At 39.3% G+C, this 25,848-nt stretch overlaps 2 protein-coding genes across 2 annotated transcripts in view; one reads left to right on the forward strand and one right to left on the reverse strand.

Moving 5' to 3' along the window:
- The window catches only part of LOC132389104 (male-specific lethal 1 homolog), a 29,198-nt gene extending 19,429 nt beyond the window's left edge, over positions 1-9,769 (forward strand). The window contains exons 5-8 of the mRNA XM_059961539.1: positions 5,280-5,347; positions 6,773-6,897; positions 7,996-8,068; positions 8,646-9,769. Of these exons, the coding sequence (XP_059817522.1) occupies positions 5,280-5,347; positions 6,773-6,897; positions 7,996-8,068; positions 8,646-8,736 (357 nt within the window). The 3' untranslated portion in view covers positions 8,737-9,769. The remainder of the gene's footprint in view (positions 1-5,279; positions 5,348-6,772; positions 6,898-7,995; positions 8,069-8,645) is intronic.
- A 2,372-nt stretch (positions 9,770-12,141) lies between these two features.
- The window catches only part of LOC132389102 (proliferation-associated protein 2G4-like), an 81,419-nt gene continuing 67,712 nt past the window's right edge, over positions 12,142-25,848 (reverse strand). The window contains exons 12-13 of the mRNA XM_059961537.1: positions 20,916-20,969; positions 12,142-12,996 (exon numbers count right to left, since the gene is read on the reverse strand). Coding sequence (XP_059817520.1) covers positions 12,931-12,996; positions 20,916-20,969 — 120 coding nt within the window. The 3' untranslated portion in view covers positions 12,142-12,930. The remainder of the gene's footprint in view (positions 12,997-20,915; positions 20,970-25,848) is intronic.

Raw genomic sequence — 25,848 nt, forward strand, 5'->3', positions numbered from 1 at the left:
TGAGGCCGAATTTGGAATATTGTGTACAGTTCTGGTCACCAAATTATAGGAAAGATGTCAACAAAATAGAGAGAGTACAGAGAAGATTTACTAGAATGTTACCTGGGTTTCAGCACCTAAGTTACAGAGAAAGGTTGAACAAGTTAGGTCTTTATTCTTTGGAGTGTAGGAGGTTGAGGGGGGACTTGATAGAGGTATTTAAAATTATGAGGGGGATAGAGTTGACATGGATAGGCTTTTTCCATTGAGAGTAGGGGAGATTCAAACAAGAGGACATGAGTTTAGAGTTGAGGGGCAAAAGCTTAAGGGTAGCATGAGGGGCATTTTCTTCACTCAGAGAGTGGTAGTTGTGTGGAATGAGCTTCCAGTAGAAGTGGTAGAGGCAGGTTCGATGTTGTCATTTAAAGTAAAATTGGATCGGTATATGGACAGGAAAGGAGTGGAGGGTTATGGGCTGAGTGCAGGTCGGTGGGACTAGGTGAGAGTAAGTGTCGGCACGGACTAGAAGGGCCGAGATGGCCTGTTTCCGTGCTGTAATTGTTATATGGTAGACGATGGCATCCTCAACTCCTAGTTGGGGCTGATAGGTGAACTGGAGGGCGTCTAAGTGTGGCCTAACCATAGGCTGGAGCTGCTCTCGAACAAGTCTCTCCAGGGTCTTCATGATGTGGGAGGTCAATGCCACCGGTCTGTAGTCATTGGAGCCACTGGGGCGTGGCATCTTTGGTACAGGGACAAGGCAGGACGTCTTCCACAGAACAGGAACCCTCTGGAGATAGGCTCAGGTTGAAGACATGGTGAAGTACTCCACAAAGCTGGGGGGCACAGGCTTTGAGCACCCTGGGGCTGACACCATCCGGGCCTGCAGCCTTGCTTGGGTGGAGACATTTCAGCTGTCTTCTCACCTGTTCAGCTGTGAAGCCCACCATGGTGGTTTCAGGTGTGGGAGGGGTGTAGGCATGAGAGCAGGGTGTGGGGCTGTGAGGAGGGGTAGGAGGGGAGAGTGGAGTATGTGTTGGCTGGGGGCCGACAACAGATGAATCGTGGGGGATGGGCAGGGGCTACAATGTCAAATCTGTTGAAGAACAGGTTAAGTTTGTTGGCCCTGTCCACACTGCCTTCAGCTCCTCTGTTGCTGGTTTGCTGGAACCAGTGATGGTCCTCATCCCACTCCAGGCCTCTCTCATGTTGTTCTGCTGGAGTTTCCACTCAAGCTTCCTCCTATACCTGTCTTTAGCCTCCCTGATCTTGGCTTTCAGGTCCCTCTGTCTTGTCCTCAGCTCCTCCCTATTTCCATCTCTAAATGCCCTCTTTTTAGTGTTCAGGATGGCCTTTGTTACCCATGGCTTGTTATTTGAATAACAAAGGACAGTCCACACAGAAGTTGATGTAACCAGTGATGCACTCTGTGAGCCCATCAATGTCCTCTCCTTGTGGCTCACAGAGGGCCTGCCGGTCTGTCACCTCAGAACAACCCTGGAGTGCCTCATAAGCCTCCCCCGACCATTTCCTCACTGACCTCGAGGTTGCAGGTTTACTCTTCACCAGAGGCACGTAGCAGGGTTTGAGATGCACCAGGTTGTGATCTGACCTCCCCGGTGGGGGGGGGGGGAGGGGAGAGGAGCTGTAAGCATCCTTGATGTTCGCATACATCAAGACCTTTCTTGTCATATTTTGGGGGTCTTAAAGAATTACCTACTTAATTCCTACGTGAGGGCATTTGATTGTACTTGGGAATTTGCCCCCCCTTTTAACATGCATATGGTTTTCCTCACAGGGTGGTTGATGAATTGTAAAATGAGTGTATTCTGGATCATCTGACATGTTGTGGATGTGTGTGGGCCTTCGTCTTGAAGTAGTGTGGGGGTATGGCTGTGAAATGTCCGTACTTGTATTTGTGAATTGTTGTATTGTAAATACATTAGCTACAATGGTATGTTTAGGTGGGAGGGTGAGGGGAGGTTTGTTTAGGGGTAAGATATAAAAGCAAAATGGAGGAAAATGTAATCTATTATATATTGTTTTGTGTCATTCCTTCAATAAAAATATATTAATGAAAAAAGTTTTAAGTGATTCATTTTGTTAGGTCAAATATGATGGCAGAATATAGTATTAATGGTAAGACTCTTGGCAGTGTGGAGGATCAGAGGGATAATGGGGGTCCAAGTCCATAGGACACTCAAAGCAGCTGTGCAGGTTGAGTGTGTGGTTAAGAAGGTGTACGGTGCATTGGCCCCATCAATCGTGGAATTGAGTTTAAGAGCAAAGTGGTGATGTTATAGCTGTTTAGGACCCCGGTTAGTCCTCAGTCGGAGTACTGTACTCAGTTCTGGTCACCACACTACAGGAAGGATGTGGGAGCCATAGAAAGGGTGCAGAGGAGATTTACCAGGACGTTGCCTGGATTGGGTGCGCGCCTTATGAGAACAGGTTGAGTGAACTTGGCCTTTTCTCCTTGGAGCGAAGGAGGATGAGAGGTGACCTGATAGAAATGTACAAGATGATGAGAGGCACTGATTGTGTGGATAGACAGAGGTTTTTTCTCAGGGCTGTAATGGTTGCAACAAGAGGACACAGGTTTAAAATGCTGGGGAGTAGGTACAGAGGAGATGTCAGGGGTAAAAGGTTTTTTAGTCAGAGAGAGTGGTGAGTACATAGAATGTGCTGCCGATGGCTGTGGTGGAGGTGGATACAATGGGGTCTTCTAAGAGGCTTTTAGATAGGTACATGGAGCTTAGTAAAATAGAGGGCTTTGGGTAACCCTAGGTAATTTTTGAAGTACATAAATGTTTGGCACAGCTTTGTGGCTGAAGGGCTTGTATTGTGCTGTAGGTTTTTCTGTGCTTCAATGTTTCAGAGCCCTAGCTTATAGTCAGTTTCATTCAAATGACTTACCTATCTGTGGACCTTTCATCTTTCCAATCATCTCTCCTTGCTAATAGTGACTGCACTCACTTTTGCCCTTTGACACTCAAATTTAGATGTTTCTATATGAATGGTGGTATTTCTCCCTGCTAGCTTCCCTCTATTTGAGAAAGGTCAAATAGCTCTATGTCACTGGCAATTCTTTTCAAAATCCAAACAGAAGTGTAAATTTCTACTTGATTCACATTCAGATTATTTATTATGTGTGCATCAAAACATACAGTGAAATGTGTTATTTGCATTAAAAACCAACGCAAGCAAGTATCACTGTGCATTCCAGCACCAAAATATGCCCACCATCTTAATTTGGCAAGGAATTACAGAAGCACCAAGAATGAAACAAGCCACGTTTCTCCTCCCCTTCTGAACTTGGTGAATTCAACTGTGGTTTATAATTTTTAAAGCCTAATGATATCCATCTTGGTACTCAAATCATTGTATTTCTAGTCTGTAGAACCTGTGTTATGCACAAATTTCAGCATGATGTGTACTAGAGAGGCAGGTAAAAATAAGTGATGATAGCATGTTTTCTACTTCTTAAAACAGATTAAAAGATTAGCTTTATTTTCCTAATGTATACTGGCACAAAACTGTAAGTAAATATATTATCAAAGTATAATTAAAGGCATTTGATAAGGTACCCCATGATTGGGGTACTTATTGAGAAAGTAAGGAGGCATGGGACCCAAGGGGACATTGCTTTGTGGATCCAGACTGGCTTGTCCACAGAAGGCAAAGAGTGGTTGTAGATGGGTCATATTCTGCATGAAGGTTGGTGACCAGTGGAGTGCCTCAGGGATCTGTTCTGGGACCCTTACTCTTTGTGATTTTATAAATGACCTGGATGAGGAAGTGGTTAGTAAGTTTGCTGATGACACAAAGGTTGGAGGTGTCGTGGATAGTGTGGAGGGCTGTCAGAAGTTACAACGGGACATTGATAGGATGCAAAACTGGGCTGAGAAGTGGCAGATGGAGTTCAACTCATAAGTGTGAAGTGGTTAATTTTGTTAGGTCAAATATGATGGCAGAATATAGTATTAATGGTAAGACTCTTGGCAGTGTGGAGGATCAGAGGGATCTTGGGGTCCGAGTCCTTAGGACACTCAAAGCTGCTGTGCAGGTTGACTCTGTGGTTAAGAAGGCATCTGGTGTATTGGCCTTCATCAATCGTAGGATTGGGTTCAGCAGCCGAGGTAGTGTTGCAGTTATATAGGACCCTGGACAGACCCCACTTGGAGTACTGTGCTCATTTCTGGTCGTCTCACTATAGGAAGGATGTGGAAGCCATAGAAAGGGTGCAGAGGAGAATGGGGAGCATGCCTTATGAGAATAGGTTGAGTGAACTTGGCCTTTACTCCTTGGAGCGACGGTGGATGAGAGGTGACCTGATAGAGGTGTATAAGATGATGAGAGGCATTGATCGTGGATAGTCAGAGGCTTTTTCCCCAGGGCTGAAATGGTTAGCATGAGAAGGCACAGGTTTAAGGTGCTGGGGAGTAGGTAGTGAGATGTCAGGGATAAGTTTTTTACCCAAAGAGTGGTGAGTGTGTGCAATGGGCTGCCGGCAACGGTGTTGGAGGCGGATACGATAGGGTCTTTTAAGAGAGTTTTGGATAGGTACATGGAGCTTAGTAAAATAGAGGGCTGTGGGTAAGTTTGTAATTTCTAAGGTAGCGACATGTTTGGCACAACTTTGTGGGCTGAAGGGCCAGTATTGTGCTGTAGGTTTTCTATGTTTCTAGTACATCCAAAGGAAACACATTTTGCCACGGGGTGAACATAAAACTCCTTATGGACAAAAGTGGGAATTGATCTTTGATCTTATAGTTGGCACACGGTAAAGTGATATGCTAACCCTTAGTTAATTAGTTTTTCTTCACACTAATATGTATTTTGTCATAATAATCTTCAAATTAATCAATTATTTTTAAAATTTGCATTGCTTGCATAGGCAACTCCCAATAAAATTATCATACATCAACAGAATACTTCACTTATAAACACTATTCAATTAGAGTTATATCAAGCTGTGTGTACACATGCAGTTCTTCAGACGTATACTTATTTAGTCATATTGTTCACAGCAGATTCTACTGATGGTCATTGATATAAATCAAAAGTGAAGTTACCCACATAAATAATTTAAATGTGGCTTATTTAAGATAACATAGTATCACCTAGGTTCCTGTTTCCTAATGTTTTACCTCATCAAGATACACAAAATATAACAAAACTGTCTTGACTTCGCTCCCCTGTTTAAGTGGCTCAATTGTAAATCTTTGCAGAATTCTCTGAATATTAATTGTAGTACTTTAAACCAAAGGTTTCTCACTAATGAACTTTGCTTATTTTAGAATTTAGATGACTGTGTTTTCGCAAAGCGACATGCAAAGCTTGAGCTTGATGAGAAAAGAAGGAAAAGGTTAAGTATGGTCTCATTTCATGTTGTATTTTATAAACAATTCCCAGCATATTTTTGATAATTGTTTCTTATATATTTATATATCTGGCTACACACCAATTTACCCGTCAAGTCTTATGCCAGCTTTTGATTATTTCCAACATCCCCCTTTCTCATTTATGTAAACCGTCTCACATCAATTTCCCATTCAGTGCTCTTGCTACCCATTCACACTAGGGGTAGTCACCAACAAGACTAAATAGACTGACAAACGATTCTATGATTTAGCATTTTCAGTATTCTCTGTGAGAAATTTGGCCAGTGAAGTTTCATTTGTTACTATATGCTCTACTGCTGGTGTACAGTTGAGACAGAATGGGACCGGCAATTCTATTGACTTTAATGGTTGAACTTAACCTTTGGTGTTGGAAGTAATTTAAAATTCTAATCCCATTTTAGTTAGTTGCATTTTTATCGTTATTAAATATAAATATTTTTAAATCAAGGAACCAAAGCTGCTATTCCAGGTTTTGCATTTCATTAAAGGTTTATTGTGGGCTATTCCTTGGCAGTGGGTATCAGAGTAATGCAGTTAATAGAATTTCCTCAGCAGTCCAAGTTTAATACTAACTTCAAGTGTTGCATTTGTGGAGGTTGCACATTCTTCCTGTGACCATCTCAGTTGCTTTTAAGTGGGATTAGAGGTGGATTACAATAAATGAACATTAGAACTTCAGACTTGGAGCCTGAAAGGCTTGTTTTTATATCCTATGATTTCTAACTATGCCTTCTGTCATCAAAGAGACCCAGATTTTACACAAGTAGTTCACAAAATCAGTTCATGTGTAGCTGGACAAACATGGCATCAAGAAATCTTGTTGTTCAATTCCACTGCATTTGAAGTGTGTGATTTCTGTTGATGGGATGTCATCTTTTTTTTTTGGAGGGATGAATCTTATTTTCCTTAATTTTTCACTTTTCCTCAATCACTTTGAGTTCTCACGGAGAGAAGAGGGTTCTATAGATATTTTACATCAAGTCTTATACTCTTGCAGGTTTGTTTTAAGAGTAGTAGTGTAATCTGTTATATGTATTCCATTAATAGAGAATACTTGGTCTGAAGGCTAGGTTGAGAACTAGACAAGTGCAAAAGGCAGTTCATTTTATAGGAATTGTCATTTCCACACATTTTAAAACCAGTTTTTCATACACTAGCTGTTTTCAATTCCATGAAAAATATTTTTGATGATTCAGATAAGGTTACACATTTTAAATCATGAATTTGTATTCAATTGTATACAGCCAATGATTCGAGTCAAATAAGTTTTGAAGTTTGCAAAAAAAAGTGATTTACCAGCTAGAAAATGCTGTTGATAAGTAGGAGTTTACATTATTTATTTAGCTCTTAAAAGTGTTTGTCATAGCTATTGTGCACTTTCCCTTCAGGTGGGATATTCAGCGGATCAGAGAGCAAAGGCTGTTGCAACGATTGCAACTGAGAATGTACAAAAAGAAAGGACTTCAGGAATCAGAGTCAGAAATCCTGTCATTTTTCCCTGAAACAGATGATGGTGGGTTAATACTTAATTTACAGCTATGAAAGGTGATATCAACTTACAAGTCTTTTAGAGATAAAGTCTGTGTAATTGCAATACATTTTGACCATTGTAGAGGAGGTATAGGAGCCTGAAAATCCTCATTCATTGTTTTAGAAATATCTAAACAGTGGTGTTCATTATGTAGCCTACAATGATGAAACAGCCTGGAGAGGAACGGGAAGAGCTCAAGGCCTGATGCCAGGCAAATAACCTCTTCCTCAATGTCAATAAGGCAAAAGAGATGGGTATCGCCTTTAGGAGAATGTACCACTCACACTACCCTGCACATCGGCATCACAGCAATGGAAACTGCAACAAACTCCTGTGAGCGACACATCTCATGGTTCCAGAACATATCCTATACAATAAGAAAATGTTTGCTCATGCCTGAGAAGGCTGAAGAGTGGTATACTTTGCACATCTATACTCATGTCCTTCTACAGATACACAATAGTGAGCATTCTATCAAGCTGTATCACCAGGTGTGAAAACTACTCAATATATCATAGGAACTAGCGTACACACAATTTATAGAAAAGTGCAACTAATACCATGAAGGATCCCATTCATCCTGCTTATGGATTGTCCCAGACCCATCAGGGAGGAGGCTACATAGATTTTACCCAAGGACCAGAGCAGAAAGTTTCTTTCCCAAGTAGTAAAGCCAATCAACACCCCTGACCCACTTTTGTGCCTAGCATCACCTTATGACGTCAATTTATGTATATATGCTATTTTACTGTATTTATGTTTATTGTGTTCATTTTTTTTTGTGCTGCATTGGACCCAGAGTAACAATTATTTTGTTCTCCTCTACACATGTACTAGAAATGACTTAAAACAATCTTGAATATCTTCTTCCTTGCCATCATATTTCTGTTTTATTGTAACTTATATTTTTATGTCTTCCACTGTACAGCTTAAATAAAGCAAAAAAAAATTAGTGATGATAAACCTGACTTGTAACAAGTCCTATTAGAGTCACTTTCATCTTAAAAATTTTTTTATTTTGAAAGTATATGCTATATTCTTTTGCACAGAGAAATAACATGTTTTTTTCCTATTTTCTAGTGGAATCTCTGGTGATTACCCCATTTTTACCTGTGGTGGCTTTTGGGAGACCTCTTCCAAAATTATCACAACAGTAAGTTTCAACTGGTGGGTAATAAAGTTATAAGACATTGCAAAGTTTCCCAAAGAAAAGAGTAAGATACTAACAAAGTCTTTTTAGTCTTGAAGACTAAAAAAATGTTAGCCGGGGTTTAAGTCTCCACAGAGGCCGTTCTCTAATGTTTAAAGGAAAACATAGGTCTAGTTTCACGGGCCAGTGATGTTAGGTGTAGTACAATTCAAAATTTTAGAGAACTCATATCATCCATCATATATGAATGAATTAGTATGGCAATTAAAAGAATTTCGCTTGATTACTTTTCACCTGATGTCACTGTTTTGTGTATAGACAAGGAGGAGAAGAATAGTGCCTGGTATTATGGAGTCAAAACAATGGAAGAGATAAATACTATTATTGAAATTAAAACTGTATTGGGTATAAAGGTGCGAATTTACTGTGTAAATAGAGTTCACTGCAAGCATATATTGGCATCCCATTCTTGAAGGTATAGTAAGTTATGTGAAACTGAGCATTTTTGATGATTTTAAAATATGACTGATGAAATCCCACTGCAAGACTTTCTGCAATTATCTTCTCTTCCTCCTTGCAGGAACTTTGGATTGCCCTGGTTGGATGGGCGTAGCAGGTGCAGGATAGAAATACAGAAAAAACAGACACCACATCGAACATGCCGCAAATAGTGCAGAAATCTGACTTGTATAATGCCCAAGTTATAAACTACTGCAAATCAGTATTTTGAATGCTTCTGGCATTCATTTAGAGAACCGTTGATGCTCTAGAGGACCATCTGCCTTAGACCTTATTTGATGTTTATTACCAATAGTAAACTTATCAACAGTTTAACAGACTTATTTCTTGCCTTTATACTTTGTTTCACGAATTATTTTCATGCTTCATGTGTTGAATTTGGATAGTGAATTCTCGTGTTCTTTTTGCTCATTTTACCTTGTACATTTTAAATCTTGTACATAATCTTGACCTTTTAAAAATATGTAAAGAGGTTACAAATAGTCCTGATTTCATGGAAAGTTTTTTTTTCAAATAATAACTGCTTTGATATGTTGACTGGGACAGCTTTGAGGTGGTTTCTAGCATTAGTTTATTGAACCTTTATTTCAAACCTGGTAATCTGGGGCAGTGTTAACTAATTCAAAAATTTGCATTTCAGTTCTTGCTAAGCTCTGGACATGGGGTTAGAAAAAAAGTGGAAGATGTAATTATATTTCTTATCTTGGGTTAGATAGTCCTTTCTACGTAGATCAGCAGAAGCCATTAAAAGCAGTGTCTGGATACTGGTGAAAGAAGAAAAACATAAGGAGAGCAACCAAGAGAGCTGATCAGATTTTGGGTTGCCCAAAATCCAGCTGCAGGTTTAGGAGTCAACAATGAGAGGATATGTTGGGCAGAGGCAGGAAAGAAACATGGTGAAATACAGATCCATCATAGTGGTAACAAAAAAGGATGAAAAATCTTGCAGTTTTTGGCTTGACTTCACAGAACTGTGGTTCAGTAAATGAAGCAATCCTACAGGGTGTTTTGATTCGTAACATGCCAAATATGTGCTTAATAAATTATGGACCTACCTCTCCGTCTATTATTCCAAATCAGTTAATTTAGGAAAATCTAGAAGTAAGCCTTGAAGAATCCTGAATAGTTGAAGTTTTGAAAAAATGTTATCTTTTGGTGAATATAGAAAATAAAAATGGCAGTAACTTGTACACTTCTTTTACTTTGCTTCAGTGAAGTTTGTTCAGAACTATTGCTTATATTTGGAATAGGCACTTGATGCGAGTTTAGATCAAAACCTTATGTGGCAACAAATTAAAATCATAGGAACAGCTTAGTATTTTCATTCTTTTCATTGCCCCATATTTTGACTTGTCTAAAAATTATTCAGTCTGGAGCACCCCACAATAACCCATAGTGAATTGCATAAAATATCAATTTTTAGAGCAATTGGGAAAGAATTTCACAGGAATGCCATTTGGCCCACAATGTTTTGCTGAATCAATTAAATTAATAATCAAATGTCCAACTAATAACTTCTATAGTGTCCATATCCTTCCATTTTCTCACATTCTTGTTTCTGTGTAAACATCTTAAAAGTAGTGTATCTGCCTCTACCGCAACATCCAACCACTGCTCACTGTGAAAACCTTGCCTCTCACATGAAAGGGAAAAACATTAAGATGGAAATAGAGCTGTTTCCAAAGATGCAAGGGAAGGAGTCGCCATTTAATGCATCATCACTCCACTCCGCCTCTGAGACTGTGTTAAAAATAGAGTGGATATAACACCCCTAGAAAATGAGGCAGGAGAAATAATAATGGGGGACAAGAAGATGGCTGATGAACTAAATGAGTGTTTTGCATGTCTTTACTGTGGAAGACACTAGCAATATCCCTGATGTAGTGAGTGAACAAAGAGAAGTGGGTGTAGTTACTGATATAAGAGAGAAGGTGCTTAAAAAGCTGAAAGATCTAAATGTACATAAGTCACCTGGACCAGAGAAACTGCCTCATGGGATTCTGAAAGAGTTAGTGTTAGAGATTGTAGTGGCACTAGAAATGATCTTTCATAAATCATTGGACTCTTGCATGATGCCAAAGGACTATAAATGTCACTCCATTCAATTAAAGGAGGAAGGTAACAGAAATTATAGACCAGTTAGCCTGAACTCAGTGGTTAGGAAGATGTTAGTTAATCGTTAAGGATGAGCTGTTGAGTACTTGGTGACACAGGACTAGGTGGTGCAAAGTCAGCATGGTTTCCTTCAGGAAAAGTCATGCCTGACAAATCTGTTGGATTTCTTTGAGGCTACAAGTATAGATAAAAGGGATGCCATGGATATTGTATATTTTTAGAATACCTTTGACAAGGTACAACACAAGGCTGCTTACCAAGTTAAGAACCCATGGTTTACAGAAAAGTTACTAATGTTGTTGAGCATTGGCTGATTGGTAGGAGGCAGCATGTGGGAATAAAAGGATCTTTTTCCAGCTGCCTGCCAGTGTTTAGTTATGTTCTCTCTTGATAAATATAGGTAAGATAGATTGAACAATATGTAGGTTGATAGGTGGATGGGTAGGTAGGTAGATAGATCAATAGATACATAAATGCAAAGATAGATTTATTGTTTGATTTAAAGATTGAAAGGAAGAGATGGTTGGTTAGGTCCATCAATTGCTAACAGTAAGAAGATGGATAAATAGATTGATAGAAGGGTAGATGGAGAGATAGGGAGATAGATAGAAAGTTAGAGATAGATAAATAGACAGATAGATGGAGAACGTAAACTGCAGATGCTGTTGTCAAATCAACACGTACAACAAGCTGGATGAACTCAGCAGGTTGGGCATCATCTGTTGAAACGAGCAATCAACGTTTTGGGCCGTTATTTTCCTATAAGTACCATGGTCTCTTACTATGTTTAGAAAACTCATCTGCATTTATTTGTCGGGGGACTTCTGAAAATCCAAGTGAACATCCTTTATCTTTGACTCCCCTTTCTCTACCCTGCCTGTAATTTCTTCAAAGAATTCAACAGATTTATCAGGTAAGATGTCCTCTAACCACATGCCTGCTAGTATTCTGAAACCTCATCTTAATAATGGAAACCCAAAATCACCCCCATTATTTTCTTTAGTAATAGCATCTGAACTCACCTCTGCTTCTGCTCCCAGACTTTATGACTTAGATAGTAAAGACTGACTCAGAACACATGCTGAGTTTGACCACCATATCCTAGTCCCCCATACTACCTGTCCATCATCATTTTCCAGGCTGTCTAATGTAGATTCTCACTTCTTCCTTACATATTAGAAATATCTCCTTGAACCTTATATATTATCCACTGGCTTCCATACTTCATCTTTTCTTCCACATTGCTTCTTTAGTGGCCTTCTTTTCATGTTCTAGTTTCCCAAACCTTTAGTTTCTTACAAGTTTGCATGCTCTTTCATTTTAGGCTGTCTTTGATTTCCCTGAGCACAATTGCACAATGAACTGTGGAATTTCATGATGGCTGAAGTTTTAGCTCTAGTAAAACAACTTATTAATCATTCAAGGAAGTTCATCATAATACTTTTATTTAACCCCATATGAACCAAAAGGTCAACTAAATTAGAAGTTGTATATCATGGGAACATAAAGCAATTAATTCATGTAAGTAGTACAGACTTTTGGCTACTGTGTCATACTTACATAATTCCACTTTTCCATGATCAAATTCAGTTATTTTAAAAATTAAAACAGTATAATCATTGTTGAAGGACAAATTTTGAGCAAGCAATAGAAAAATTCACTGAACTTGAAAATCATCTTCAAATTAGGATTAAAAAAATTACTTCAAGGAACACAACAAACAACAAAGGATTTAGAATATTGAATGTTGCCTTACTAACTTCAATTTGAAATTTCTTAAATACCAAAAAAACTGCAAAATTAGATCTAGTTAAAGAAATTGGATTTTACTTCTGGAAGCAGAATATGTATAAGTGATCTCATTGTCTTAAGACATAACGAAATTAAAAGTGGCTTCTAAAAATACTATCTGAACATATTAACTTGTAGAACTCTTCAAGCCCTGAGATAATGTACAATATAAAAGCTTAATGACTGGAATTAGCAAATATATGAAATTAACAATCTACTGAATGGCTTTTATCTCAAAACAAACTTAAAATATAAACCATACACGCAGCAAATGTTTCATATTTTTATTATTTTTAAGTAGTCTGAAGTCATTACTGTGAATACTTGTATCTTCTCTGCAATGAAACAGAATTGTACTAAAAATTGCTGTGAAGTGATCTTGTCATCAGATACATGAATTATGTCAAAGGTATGGTCGTTTGGGCTACAAATTAAATAGGTCAGTTTCCAGCCTCATTTTTCATGTTCATATCATCTGTATTACAATTGACTTCCAATCTGAAATTCTGGAGATAAAAAGATGTTTTAAAATTCTGAACTTACACATTCTATAAAAATATTAACTTTGGAATATAAAATAATTGAAGAAATCAAATCCATATTCAACTGTTAGCAGTAAATAAGGACCTCAGTGGACTACAACAATGTTTGAATTTTTCTCAGACAATAAAAATCTCCATTTACAGAGGGTTGCATTTACTTAACATCCTAACAGTATGCATCATACAATGAAAACAATGTCATTCGCCCAAGGGTTTGATTGGATCTTCCAAACTCATCAAACTATATCACTGCATACAAAACCAATGAAACCATTCCTAGAACATGTTTTTGCTACTCCTGGGTTACCAAATGAAATTCTACTGCATGACTGACTTGTTAATAATGAAGCATTTGACTATCTCTACTTGAGAGGAAAAATGGATCAGCCATAATGAAATGGCAGACCAGACTTGATGTGCCGTATGACCTAATTCTGCTATTATAATTGTTAATTGTCTATAAATAAACAGAATAGTTGTAGTCTATATATAAACTTACTCATTTTTTCTGCCTAAATTTATCATCTAAAACAGTAATTTCCCAACCTTTTTTTATGCCACAAACCAATACCATTGAACAAGGTGTCTAATAACTCCAGGCTGGGAAACCCTGATCTAAATCATTAATGCAGCTAACAAACAACAGACTCAGTATTGTTACCCAGCGTCACATCACTACTCACTGGCACCAATCTAAGTAAAATTACTCCACTACCGCTATCAAACTAGTTTTATATCCATTTAACTAACTCATTTCATATCCCATGACATTTAACCTTCTAGCCAGCCTATCAAGAAGAAATACTGAATTAATTCATTATTCGCTATAATGTGTATCAACTATCTCTACCCTCCTGCATTTTAGTTTTTGATCACCTCTTTTTAAAGACTGACAAGGGTGGGATGGTAGACTTCTGATATACAAAAGATCCCTTGGATGCAGTTTACACAATAGACAGTCCGGTAGAGAGGCCTACCACATCTCCTGAGAAACACATGCAAGATGCTAGAGGCACTTATCATCATCAATCCTGGCCTAAAATGTCAACTGTTTTCATTGCTGTGTGACCTGCTGAATTCCTCCAGTATATTGTACGTGTTACGTTGGATTTCCAGCATTTGCTGAATCTCCTGTATTTAAAATATTTTCTATCTTCTTTGCTTAAGTAATGTTGTCAGGAAGTTAGTTATATTGGAAATGTATAAAAGTTGTATGTTGGAACAGGATAGATCTTTGGTTAGGCTCTAGGCACACCGTGTACAGTTCTGTAACAATATTGCATAGGTGCAGAAGAGGATTCTCCATGGATTATGAGCTTTAAGGAGAGGATGACAAACTTGAATGATTTTCTCTAGAGTGGCAATTAAAGAAGTTTACAAGATTATGAAAGAAATACCAAATGCAAGAGTCATATACAGGGTCTTTGATCTAACTCATCTGTGCGAACTTGTTGCTTAGTGAACAAATTTCAACAGCTCACGTTTGCTCCGTTCCTCCAAGCCTCTCCTAAAAATCTATTTAGAAACATAGAAAACCTACAGCACAATACAGGCCCTTTAGCCCACAAAGCTGTGCAGAACATGTCCTTACCTTAGAAATTACCTAGGGCTACCCATAGCCCTCTAGTTTTCTAAGCTCCATGTATCCATCCAGGAGACTCTTAAATGACACTTTTGTATCCACTCCCAACACCGGCAGCCCATTACACGCATTTACCACTGAGTAAAAAAACTTACCCCTGACATCTCTTCTGTCTGTACTTCCAAGCAACTTAAAATTGTGTCCTTGTACTAGCCATTTCAGTCCTGGGAAAAAGCCTCTGACTATCCACACAATCAATTCCTCTCATCATCCTGTACACCTCTATCAAGTTACCTTTCATCCTCCATTACTCCAAGGAGAAAAGGCCAAGTTAATTTAATCTATTATTGTAAGACATGCTCCCCAATCCAGAGAACATCCTTGTAAATCTCCTCTGCACCCTTTCTATGGTTTCCACATCCTTCCTGTAGTGAGGCGACCAGAACTGAGCACAGTACTTCAAGTGGGGTCTGACCAGGGTCCTATATGGCTGCAACATTACCTCTCAGCTCCTAAACTCAATCCCATGATTGATGACGGCCAAAACATTATATGCCTCATAACCACAGAGTCAACCTGTGCAGCAGCTTTGAGTGTCCTATGGACTCAGACCCCAAGATCCCTCTGATCCTTCACTTACTATTAATACTATATTCTGCCATCATATTCGACCTGTCAAAATGAACCACTTCACACTTATCTGGGTTGAACTCCATCTGCCACTTCTCAGCCCAGTTTGTCCCGCCGTAACCTCTGACAGCCCTCCACATTATCCACAACACCTCCAACCTTTGTGTCATCAGCAAATTTACTAACCCATCCCTTCACCTCCTCATCCAGGTCATTTATAAAAATCATGAAGAGTAGGGGTCCCAGAACAGATCCTTGAGGCACACCACTAGTCACCAAAATCCATGTAGAACTTGACTTGTCTACAACCACAAGCCGCCTGTAGCCAAGCCAGTTCTGGATCCACAAAGCAATGTCCCTGTGGATCCCATGCCTCCTTACTTTCTCAATAAGCCTTGCATGGGGTACCTTATCAAATGCCTTGCTGAAATCCATATACACTACATCTACAGCTCTTCCTTCATCAATGTGTTTAGTCACATCCTCAAAAAATTCAATCAGGCTCCTTAGGCACGACTTGCCCTTGACAAATCCTTGCTGACTAATCCTAATCATACCTTTCCAAATGTTCATAAATCCTGCCTCTCAGGATCTTCTCCATCAACTTACCAAATTAAGACTGAGGTAAGACTCACTGGTCTATAATTCCCTGGGCTATCTCTACTCCCTTTCTTGAATAAGGGAACAACATCCACAACCGTCCAACCCTCCGGAATCTCTCCTGTCCTCATTGATGATGCAAAGATCATCGCTAGAGGCTCAACAATCTCCTCCCTCACTTCCCACAGTAGCCTGAGGAACATCTCATCCAGTCCTGGCGATTTATCCAACTGATGCTTTCCAAAAGCTCCAGCACATCCCTTTTTTTAACATCTGCATGCTCAAGCTTTTCAGTCCGCTCTAAGTCATCACTACAATCACCAAGATCCTTTTCCGTAGTGAAAACTGAAGTATTCATTAAGTACCTCTGCCATCTCCTCCTGTTCCATACACAGTTCTCCACTGCCACACTTAATTGGTCCTATTTTCTAAAATCTTACCCTCTTGATCTTCACATAATTGTAGAATGCTTTGAGGTTTTTTCTTAATTCTGCTTGCCAAGGCATTCTCATGGCCCCGTCTGGCTCTCCTAATTTCACTCTTAAGCTCTTTTCTGCTAATCTTCTAGATCTCTATCATTACCTAGTTTTTTGAACCTTTTGTAAGCTTTTCTTGACTAGATTTACAACAGCCTTTGTATACCACGGTTCCTGTACCCTACCATCCTTTCCCTGTCTCACTGGAATGTACCAATGAAGAACTTATGATCACACTCTCTGAATTACAGGGAATAAATTCCTACACAATGTACCCTTGTAACCTTGCCCCCAAATCTAGGAAACATCCTGGAAAATCTATTCTATGATCTTTCTAGTTTAAACTACACCCTCCCTATAAAAGGGTGAGCAAAACTGAACCAAATACAACAGTAGTGTAACAGTAACACGTAAGACATAGGACCAACATTAGGCCATGCTGCCAATCGAGTCTGTTCTGCCTTGGTTTATATCTCTCTGAACCCCACTCTCTTGCCTTCTCCCTGTAATCTTTGATGCGCTGACTAATCAAGAACCTATCAACTACTTTAAATATCCTCAACAGCTTGGCTACCGGCTGCCCATGTCAATAAATTCTAGCTTTACCATTTTCTGGCTACAGTAATTCCTTCTCATCTTTGTTCTAAACAGATCCCTCTATTCTGAGGTTGTGCTTTTCGGTTCTAGACTCACCCAGTTTTCTAGGAAAAGTCCTCTCATTATCTACTCTATCTAGGCCTTTCAATATTTAAGAAGTTTCAATGAGATCTCCCCATCTCCCTTCTAAACTCCAGCAAGTATACGCCCATTGCTAAACATTTCTCATATGTTAGCCCTTTAATTTCCAGAATTGTCCTCTGCCTTCTGAACTGAGATTGCTGTTCTGCCATGATCACTGCTGGTATGCTCTTTGAATCTATTTTACCCCACTCCTCTCTCATGTCTCAATAATTCCCTTTACTCCACAATAATACTTCTCTTCACCCGTACTAGTTATTTATATTATTTTATTTAGATACAGTGCAGAATAGGCCTTTCATACCCTTTGAGCTACACTACCCAGCAAACACCCCTCCCCCCAGAGGCTTAATTTAACCCTAACCTAACTGTGGTCAATTTATACTAACTAATTAACCTACTAAGTACATCTTTGCACTGTGAGAGGAAACAGGAAGACCCAGAGAAAACTCACGCGTTTCATGAATCTCCTTTCAAAGGCACTGGGTCTGAACTCCAAATTCTAAAGCACTCAGCTGTAACAGTATTGTACTAATTCAATACCACTATGGTGCCCAAAGCTATACCAACATTAGATGGCTATAAGTTGGCATTGCCTGATGCAATTCTTCAAGCTTACAAGCATCCACAATACATCAGTGTGCTGATCCAGGTCATGGAGTACCACCTCAGTAAGAAACTTATATGAGATGTTCAGCTTCCTGGATGGTTCTAAGTGCATCCAGCTCCAATTCCCTGGTCAGTCAGGAACTGTAGATGGATCTACTTCCTACATATGTAGTCAAGAAGACTTAGGTAACCCAAAATTTCTTATCTCAACAGAGGAGCTTAGTATTGCTTGAACTACCATCTTGCCTATATATTACCTCTAACTTCCCAAACTTCAGTTAAAGCCTATACCTTTCTTGCTCAAGCCTGCTAAGCCAAAGCCTAACCACTCCAAATATCTTAATCCAACAATTGCCACCCTACATAAATGCTGCTTCATTTTATTGTCCCTTGCTAAAAAATTATTAACCCAAGAAATCTCCTGCACCACAGATACCCCAACAGGCCCAGTCACTTTTTGAAACTGTTACATAAAAGTTTATAAGGCACTATCTCCAATCCACTCTACAATTTTCTGCACCACTTACTCTGTCTCTAAATAAGGCCTCACCAACGATGTATACATTTGCAGAATAAGACCCCAGATCCTACACTGAATTACAAAATAAAAGAAGGCCAGCATACCATGAAACTTCTTCACCAGTCTATATATGATACAACCTTCAGCAAACTATACACTTGAATTCCTAAGTCTCTCTGTTCCATTATACTCCCAGAACTCTACCATTCATTCTACAAGTACCCTGGTTTAATCTTCTTAAATAAATTATCTTAAGGTGAGAGGGGAAAGGTTCTTTAAACACAAGAATAGTAGGTGTTTGGAGCAGGATACCAAGGTAGTGAGGGAAACGAATATAATAGTGACATTCAAGAAACAATTAAGCAGGTACAAGTATGGAGGAATATAGACCATATGAAGCCAGGTAGAAACATATAAACTTGCCCACATTGGCAGTAAAGACCTGGTAAGATGAAGGACCAGCACTTGTGCTGTGGTGTAGTTTAAATCAAAGACTTGGATTGTAACTTGTAAATCAAGTTTATATAGCCTTCTTAACCATATAACAATTACAGCACAGAAACAGGCCATCTCGGCCCTTCTAGTCCATGTTGAACGCTTACTCTCACCTAGTCCCACCGACCTGCACTCGGCCCATAACCCTCCATTCCTTTCTTGTCCATATACCTGTCCAATTTTACTTCAAATGACAATACCAAACCTGCCTCTACCACTTCTACTGGAAGTTCATTCTACACAGCTACCTTACTGAGTAAAGGTTCCCCCTCATGTTACCCTTAAACTTTTCCCCCTAACTCTCAAATCATGTCCTCTTGTTTGAATCTCCCCTACTCTCAATGGAAAAAGCCTATCCATGTCAACTCTATCTATCCCCCTCATAATTTTAAATACCTCTATCATCCCCCTCAACCTTCTATGCTCCAAAGAATAAAGACCTAACTTGCTCAATCTTTCCCTGTAGCTTAGGTGCAGAAACCCAGGTAACATTCTAGTAAACCTTCTCTGTACTCTCCATATTTTGTTGATATCTTTCCTATAATTCGGTGACCTGAACTGTACACAATACTCCAAATTCGGCCTTACCAATGTCTTGTACAATTTTAACATTATATCCCAACTCCTATACTCAATGCTCTGATTTATAAAGGCCAGCATACCAAAAGCCTTCTTCACCACCCTATCCACATGAGATTCCACCTTCAGGGAACTCTGCACCATTATTCCTAAATCACTCTGTTCTACTGCATTCTTCATTGCCCTACCATTTACCATGTATGTCCTATTTTGATTATTCCTACCAAAATGTAGCACCTCAAACTTATCAGCATTAAACTCCATCTGCCATCGTTCAGCCCACTCTTCTAACTGGCCTAAATCTCTCTGCAAACTTTGAAAACCTTCTTCATTATCCACAACGCCATCTATCTTCGTATCATCTGCATACTTACTTATCCAATTTACCACCCCATCATCCAGATCATTAATGTATATGACAAACAACATTGGACCCAGTACAGATCCCTGAGGAACAACACTAGTCACCAGCCTCCAACCTGACAAACAGTTATCCACCACTACTCTCTGGCATCTCCCATCCAGCCACTGTTGAATCCATTTTACTACTTCAATATTAACACCTAAAGGCTGAACGTTCCTAACTAACCTTACATGTGGAACGTTGTCAAAGGCCTTACTGAAGTCCATATAGACAACATCCACTGCTTTACCTTCATCAACTTTCCTAGTAACCTCTTCAAAAAATCCAGTAAGATTTGTCAAACATGACCTTCCATGCACAAATCCATGTTGACTGTACCTAATCAGACCCTGTCTATCCAGATAATTATTTTACCATCTCTAAGAATACTTTCCTTTAATTTACCACCACTGATGTCAAACTGACAGGTCTATAATTGCTAGGTTTACTCTTAGAACCCTTTTTAAACAATGGAACCACATGAGCAATACGCCGATCCTCCAGCACCATCCCCCTTTCTAATGACATTTGAAATATTTCCGTCAGAGCCCCTTCTTGATTTACCTTTGTCTATTTTTCCACACACCTGAACTCCACATTATATCCTTGAAGCTAGCACCAAGTTACCCATCCCAGAGATTTGGCTTCAATCCTGATTTCAGTCAGTGCACTTGCACCTATTTACATATATGTGTATGTGTGTGTGTGTGTGTGTGTGTGTGTGTGTGTGTGTGTGTGTGTGTGTGTGTGAGTGTGTGTGTGTGTGTGTGTGTGTGTGTGTGTGTGTGTTTGTGTGTGTGTGTGTGTGTGTGTGTGTGTGTGTGTGTGTGTATGTGTGTAGATGCTGCACGTTCTCCTTGTGACCCTGTGAGTTTTAACAGGATGTTCCACTTTTCTATCATATCCTAATGATGTGCAGGACTGTGGGTTAATGGACTGTTGCATATCATTTGCAGGTGTATGTTCTTGGAGAACCGTGGTATCAGTGGAAATAGGATGTCATTATTGTAGATGATCAGCATGACCTCAATTGGCAGGACCCGTTTCTTTATAACACCATTAAGACCATGAGACATAGGAGTGGAATTAAGTCATTTGGCCCATTGTCTGCTCTACCATTTCATCACGGCTGATCCATATTCGTCTTAACTTCATTCCTCCACTGGGTCTTAAGACACAGGGACAAAATTATGCAAATTGGCCTATTTAAAGCAATTTTGTTTTGGAAATGGTAGGAAATAAGGTACTTGCCTTTTTTTTCTTCTTTTTATGGGACTTTCTACTAATAGAGCTTTGGAGCAGGACCTAAAATATTTTACAAAACAGAGAGAAACAGGTTTTATCATTAATGCAACCAGTTTATTTCTTATGCCTTCCTGATAGAAATAGATTTTCAATATACTTCAATACATTAATGCTGAATTCATTACAGGTAAGTGGCTTAATATTAGGCCTATTAAATACAGAAGGAATAAAATAGAATAACGAAGGTAAAAAAATAATTTGGGCAATAGCTGAAAGACTACCTTCCTAACTAAATAGAAAGAAAATATTTCTACTTATTATTTGTTCTATTTCAATAGTTATTATGCAAATTGTAATCAGACACTTTAAATTATCTACATATGCTTTAAAAAATGCAGCTACGAAAGAAATGTAAATTTATGAAAATGCTGCATATCTGACTCGATAAAAGTGAGAAGATACAGGCAATTGGAATGGAAAGGCTTAGAAGAATATGAGGCAATTGTGAGCAAATGGGACCAGCTTAAATGGGAATCTGCATCAGCACTAGTTAAGCCAAAGGGCCTATTATGTGATCTATAACTCTACAAAGATGACAACATAAGACTCCTAAACAACCTCACTATGTGCCTATGTGAGAAAGACTATGAAGAATTCTTTCTCAAACAGATATACAAGATGATATTGTTGGGAAATTATCTCTCAAGAAAAATCAGTCAAGAAATAGAGTTAAAAAAGGGCTGCAAATTATGTGTTGAAGTGTATGTTTTAATGCTTAGGATGATGACACAGAGATGTATCAGTATAAAGTCTATGTCATTGTGGCCATTTCAGAGACTGGATAGACACTGTCCGCGTCTTACAGCATGAGGAAGGACATCTGGACATGGCATAGGTTAATAAATTTGACCTTTTGTTAGAGAACAGTTAACACTTTTTTTAAATGACAATAAATAGTATGGCCCTTGTGGGAAAGGATAAGTTGGACTGAAACAAACTTACAAGAATTAGGGAGAATTGGGAAATGTTAACTGGGAATTCCCTTTTCAAAGAAGAAAGGGAATCCCTTCCTCTACCTCGCAGAACTGCCCTCAACTACATCCCTTTCATTTCATGCATTTCTGCTTTCGCTTCATTCTCCCACCAACCTAACAGGGATAGGGTTCCTCGTCCTAAGATACCACCCCACCAACCTCTGCATCCAGAACATAATTCTCCGCAACTTCCGCCATCTCCAACGGGATCCCACCATGAAACACATCTTTTCCACCCCCCAACTATCTGCTTTCTGCAGGGATCATTTTGTTATTATTATCTACTTTGTTCATTCATCCCTTCCAACTTTCAATAAGGTTGAAAGGGTGCAGAGAAGGTTTACAATGATTTTGCTGGGACTTGTGTAACTGAGTTACAGAGAAAGGTTGAATAGGTTAGGACTTCATTCCCTAGAATGTAGAAGAATGAGGGAAGATTTGATAGAGGTGTATAAAATTATGACTGGTATAGATAGAGTGAATGCAAGCAGGCTTTTCCCACTGAAACTAGGGGAGAAAAAAGCCAGAGGGCAGAGGTTAAGGGTGAAGGGGGAAATGTTTAAAGGGATCGCGGGGGGGGGGGGGCTTCTTGACACAGAGAGTGGTGGGAGTGTGGAATGAGCTGCCAGATGAAGTGGTGAATGCAGGCTCACTTTTAACATTTAAGAAACACTTGGACAGGTACGTGGACGAAAGGGATATGGAAGGATATGGCCCAGGTGCAGGTCAGTGGGACTCAGCAGAAAAATGGTTCGGCACAGCCAAGAAGGGCCAAAAGGCCTGTTTCTGTGCTGTAATGTTCTATGGTTCTAACTGATCTCCCACCTGGCACTTATCCTTGCAAGTTGTACAAGAGCTACTTCCGCCCCTTACATCTCCCTCACTACCATTCAGGGCTCCAACAGTCCTTCCAGGTGAGACAACTCTTCACCTGTGAGGCATATACTGTGTCCTGCTGTGGGCTTCTGTATATCAGTCAGACCTGATGTAGATCAAGAGATTATTTCACTGAGCACCTATTCTCCATCCACTATCCATTTTAATTCCCATTCCCATATATCAATTCATTACCACACTCAGAGCAGAGGATCAACATATTTCATGACCAATGAATGTCAATTTATTTTTTCTTTCCAATATTTTATTAGTTTCTAAATAGAAGAATACAGAGTACAAGAAAGTGTATAAAAGGTCTGAAAAGATTAAAAAACTACCAGTTACATTATACCTGATTGTAATAACAATCTCATTACCATTCTTATAAGTTAATCATTAGTTACATTGAACTATACTAATTTATTACAAAAAGAATCTAACCCCAAGACTGAAACTGTTTATTAATGAAATAAGGTAAAATACCTTCTCATATAATAAAAATTAATAATAGCTAACATCTGAGTGTTAACAACAAACTGGTTTTGAAAATAATTCAGAAATTGAACACCATATCTTCTCTAAATCTAAACATGACATAACGTCACATAACCACTGAGCATGAGTAGGAGGAAAATCAACTTTCCATTTAAACAAAAGTGTCCTCCTAGCTATAAGAGCTAAAGGTCAAAATATGTAAATCAGATGCCTTCAGCTTAATATTTTGTCCTCTAACAATACTTATACTTTGTCACCAAACTGATACTAGAGCGTACAATCATCACAGCGATATTTGATTCTGCACTTCACGCTCCCTGGAGTACAAATTGAAGTAAATATAGTAAAAATTTAAAATATAAATCATAATTAGAAAATAGAAAAGGGAAAGTAAGGTAGTGCAAGTCGCGTCCGGATATTTGGAAGGTACGGCCCAGATCCGGGTCAGGATCCGTTCAGCAGTCTTATCACAGTTGGAAAGAAGCTGTTCCCAAATCTGGCCGTATGAATCTTCAAGCTCCTGAACCTTCTCCCAGAGGGAAGAGGGACAAAAATTGTGTTGGCTGGGTGGGTCTTGTCCTTGATCATCCTGGCAGCACTGCTCCAATAGCGTATGGTGTAAAGTGAGTCCAAGGATGGAAGATTGGTTTGTGTGATGTGCTGGGTTATGTTCACGATCTTCTGCAGCTTCTTCCAGTCTTGGACAGGACAACTTCCATACCAGGTTGTGACGCACCCTAGAAGAATGCTTTCTATGGTGCACCTATAAAAATTAGTGAGGGTTTTAGGGGACAGGCCGAATTTCTTCAGCTTTCTCAGGAATTAAAGGTGCTGGTGGGCCTTCTTGGCAGTGGACTCTGCTTGGTTAGACCAAGTCAGGTCGTTTGTGATATTCACCCTGAAGAATTTAAAGCTTTAGACCTGTTCCACCTGTGCACCACCAATGTAGATGGGGTCGTGCAGTCCGCTACTCCTTTTGAAGTCAACCACCAATTCCTTCGTCTTGCTGACGTTGAGGGATAGGTTATTGTCTTTGCACCATGCCATCAGGTTCTTAATTTCATCTCTGAACTCAGACTCATCATTACCCAAGATATGGCCTACAATTGTGGTGTCATCAGCAAACTTATATATTGAGTTTGATGGAAACTTGGCTACACAATCATGGGTGTACAGTGAGTACAGCAGGCGACTCAGTACACAGACTTGTGGGGCACCAGTGTTCAGAGTGATTGTAGAGGAGATTTTGTCTCCTATTTTTACAGCCTGAGTCCTGTCTGTGAAGAAGTTGAAGATACAGCTGCAGATCTGAGTGCTAAGACCCAGGTTTTGGAATTTAGGAATCAGTTTATTTGGAATGATGGTACCGAATAGGACCGTCAGAGGATTAGGCTTAAAATTAACTTTAAAAAGTAAGGAAAAAGTTTGAAAAAATTTCCTTCCAATATTTTTCAAGACTGGGACGTTCAAACATATGAATTAATTTAGTTTCTCCATTATTACATGTCACAGTAGGGAGATATATCCGAATAAAAAAGAGATAACTTAGTCTTATGAGCTCTATGTACCACCTTAAATTGTACGAGGGAATGACGAGCACATAGCGATGAAGTATTAACCAGTTTAAAAATTCATTCCAGGTTTCCTCAGATATTGATGTCTGTATGGGCAGTCCCCAGGTTATGAAAGAGTTCCATTCCTGAGTCAGTCTTTAAGTCACATTTGTACATGGTCAGAACAGGTACATCCAGTATTATTTAGCGTCAGTTAGTCAAATGCTTGTCTTAGTATATAGTATATAATATATAGTATATATTTTTACATATATATTATGTATTTCAATAATTAAACCACTGTGTTGCTTAGTAATAATTGTAGCTTTCATCGGAGCAGGGTCTTTCACATTCTCCATTATTCTCATTTTATCCTTTAAAATTGTTCCGATCATTGGCCGACTGTAGCCTAATGCTTTTCCAATGACCGATACGTTTCACCTCTTTCCAAATGTTCTAGTTTCCACTTTATTTTCAATCGTGATCTTTTCCCATCAATGGAACAGAAACACTGCAGGCTGCGGTTCCCGAACTCTGCCGAGTCCTAAGGACCACCGCACTGAATTCCCCAGGTCCTAAAGTCCACCGCACTGAGAACCAGTTAAATGGGACAAGTGGGGGCTGTGCTGGGTTTGGGATTGGGATCCTCCAAAATATTCTGCATGGGAATTTAAACCGGAGGTGATAATGCTTTTTTTTATGAGGTTGAGTTGCGAGCTCGACATTTACCCGGCATGGATGGAGAGTGCACTCGGGAGCGGTGTCACTGGATTGAACTCGGGAACCTCTGTTCTCCAGCCCGGCACTGATCTCACTGCGCCACCAGCCTAGCCGACCGGGGGTGGGGGTCAGGATGAATCTTGCTAAGAAAAATTTAAGCCAAATAGCCAAATACAAAGTTACACACACAACACAGTGTCAAAAGCATTGACTTAAAATGGTGGATGGCATTCTTTGTCCTCGGTTCGTAAGTCAGAAGTT

This window comes from Hypanus sabinus, unplaced genomic scaffold, assembly GCF_030144855.1.
Source record: "Hypanus sabinus isolate sHypSab1 unplaced genomic scaffold, sHypSab1.hap1 scaffold_470, whole genome shotgun sequence".
Taxonomy (NCBI): domain Eukaryota; kingdom Metazoa; phylum Chordata; class Chondrichthyes; order Myliobatiformes; family Dasyatidae; genus Hypanus; species Hypanus sabinus.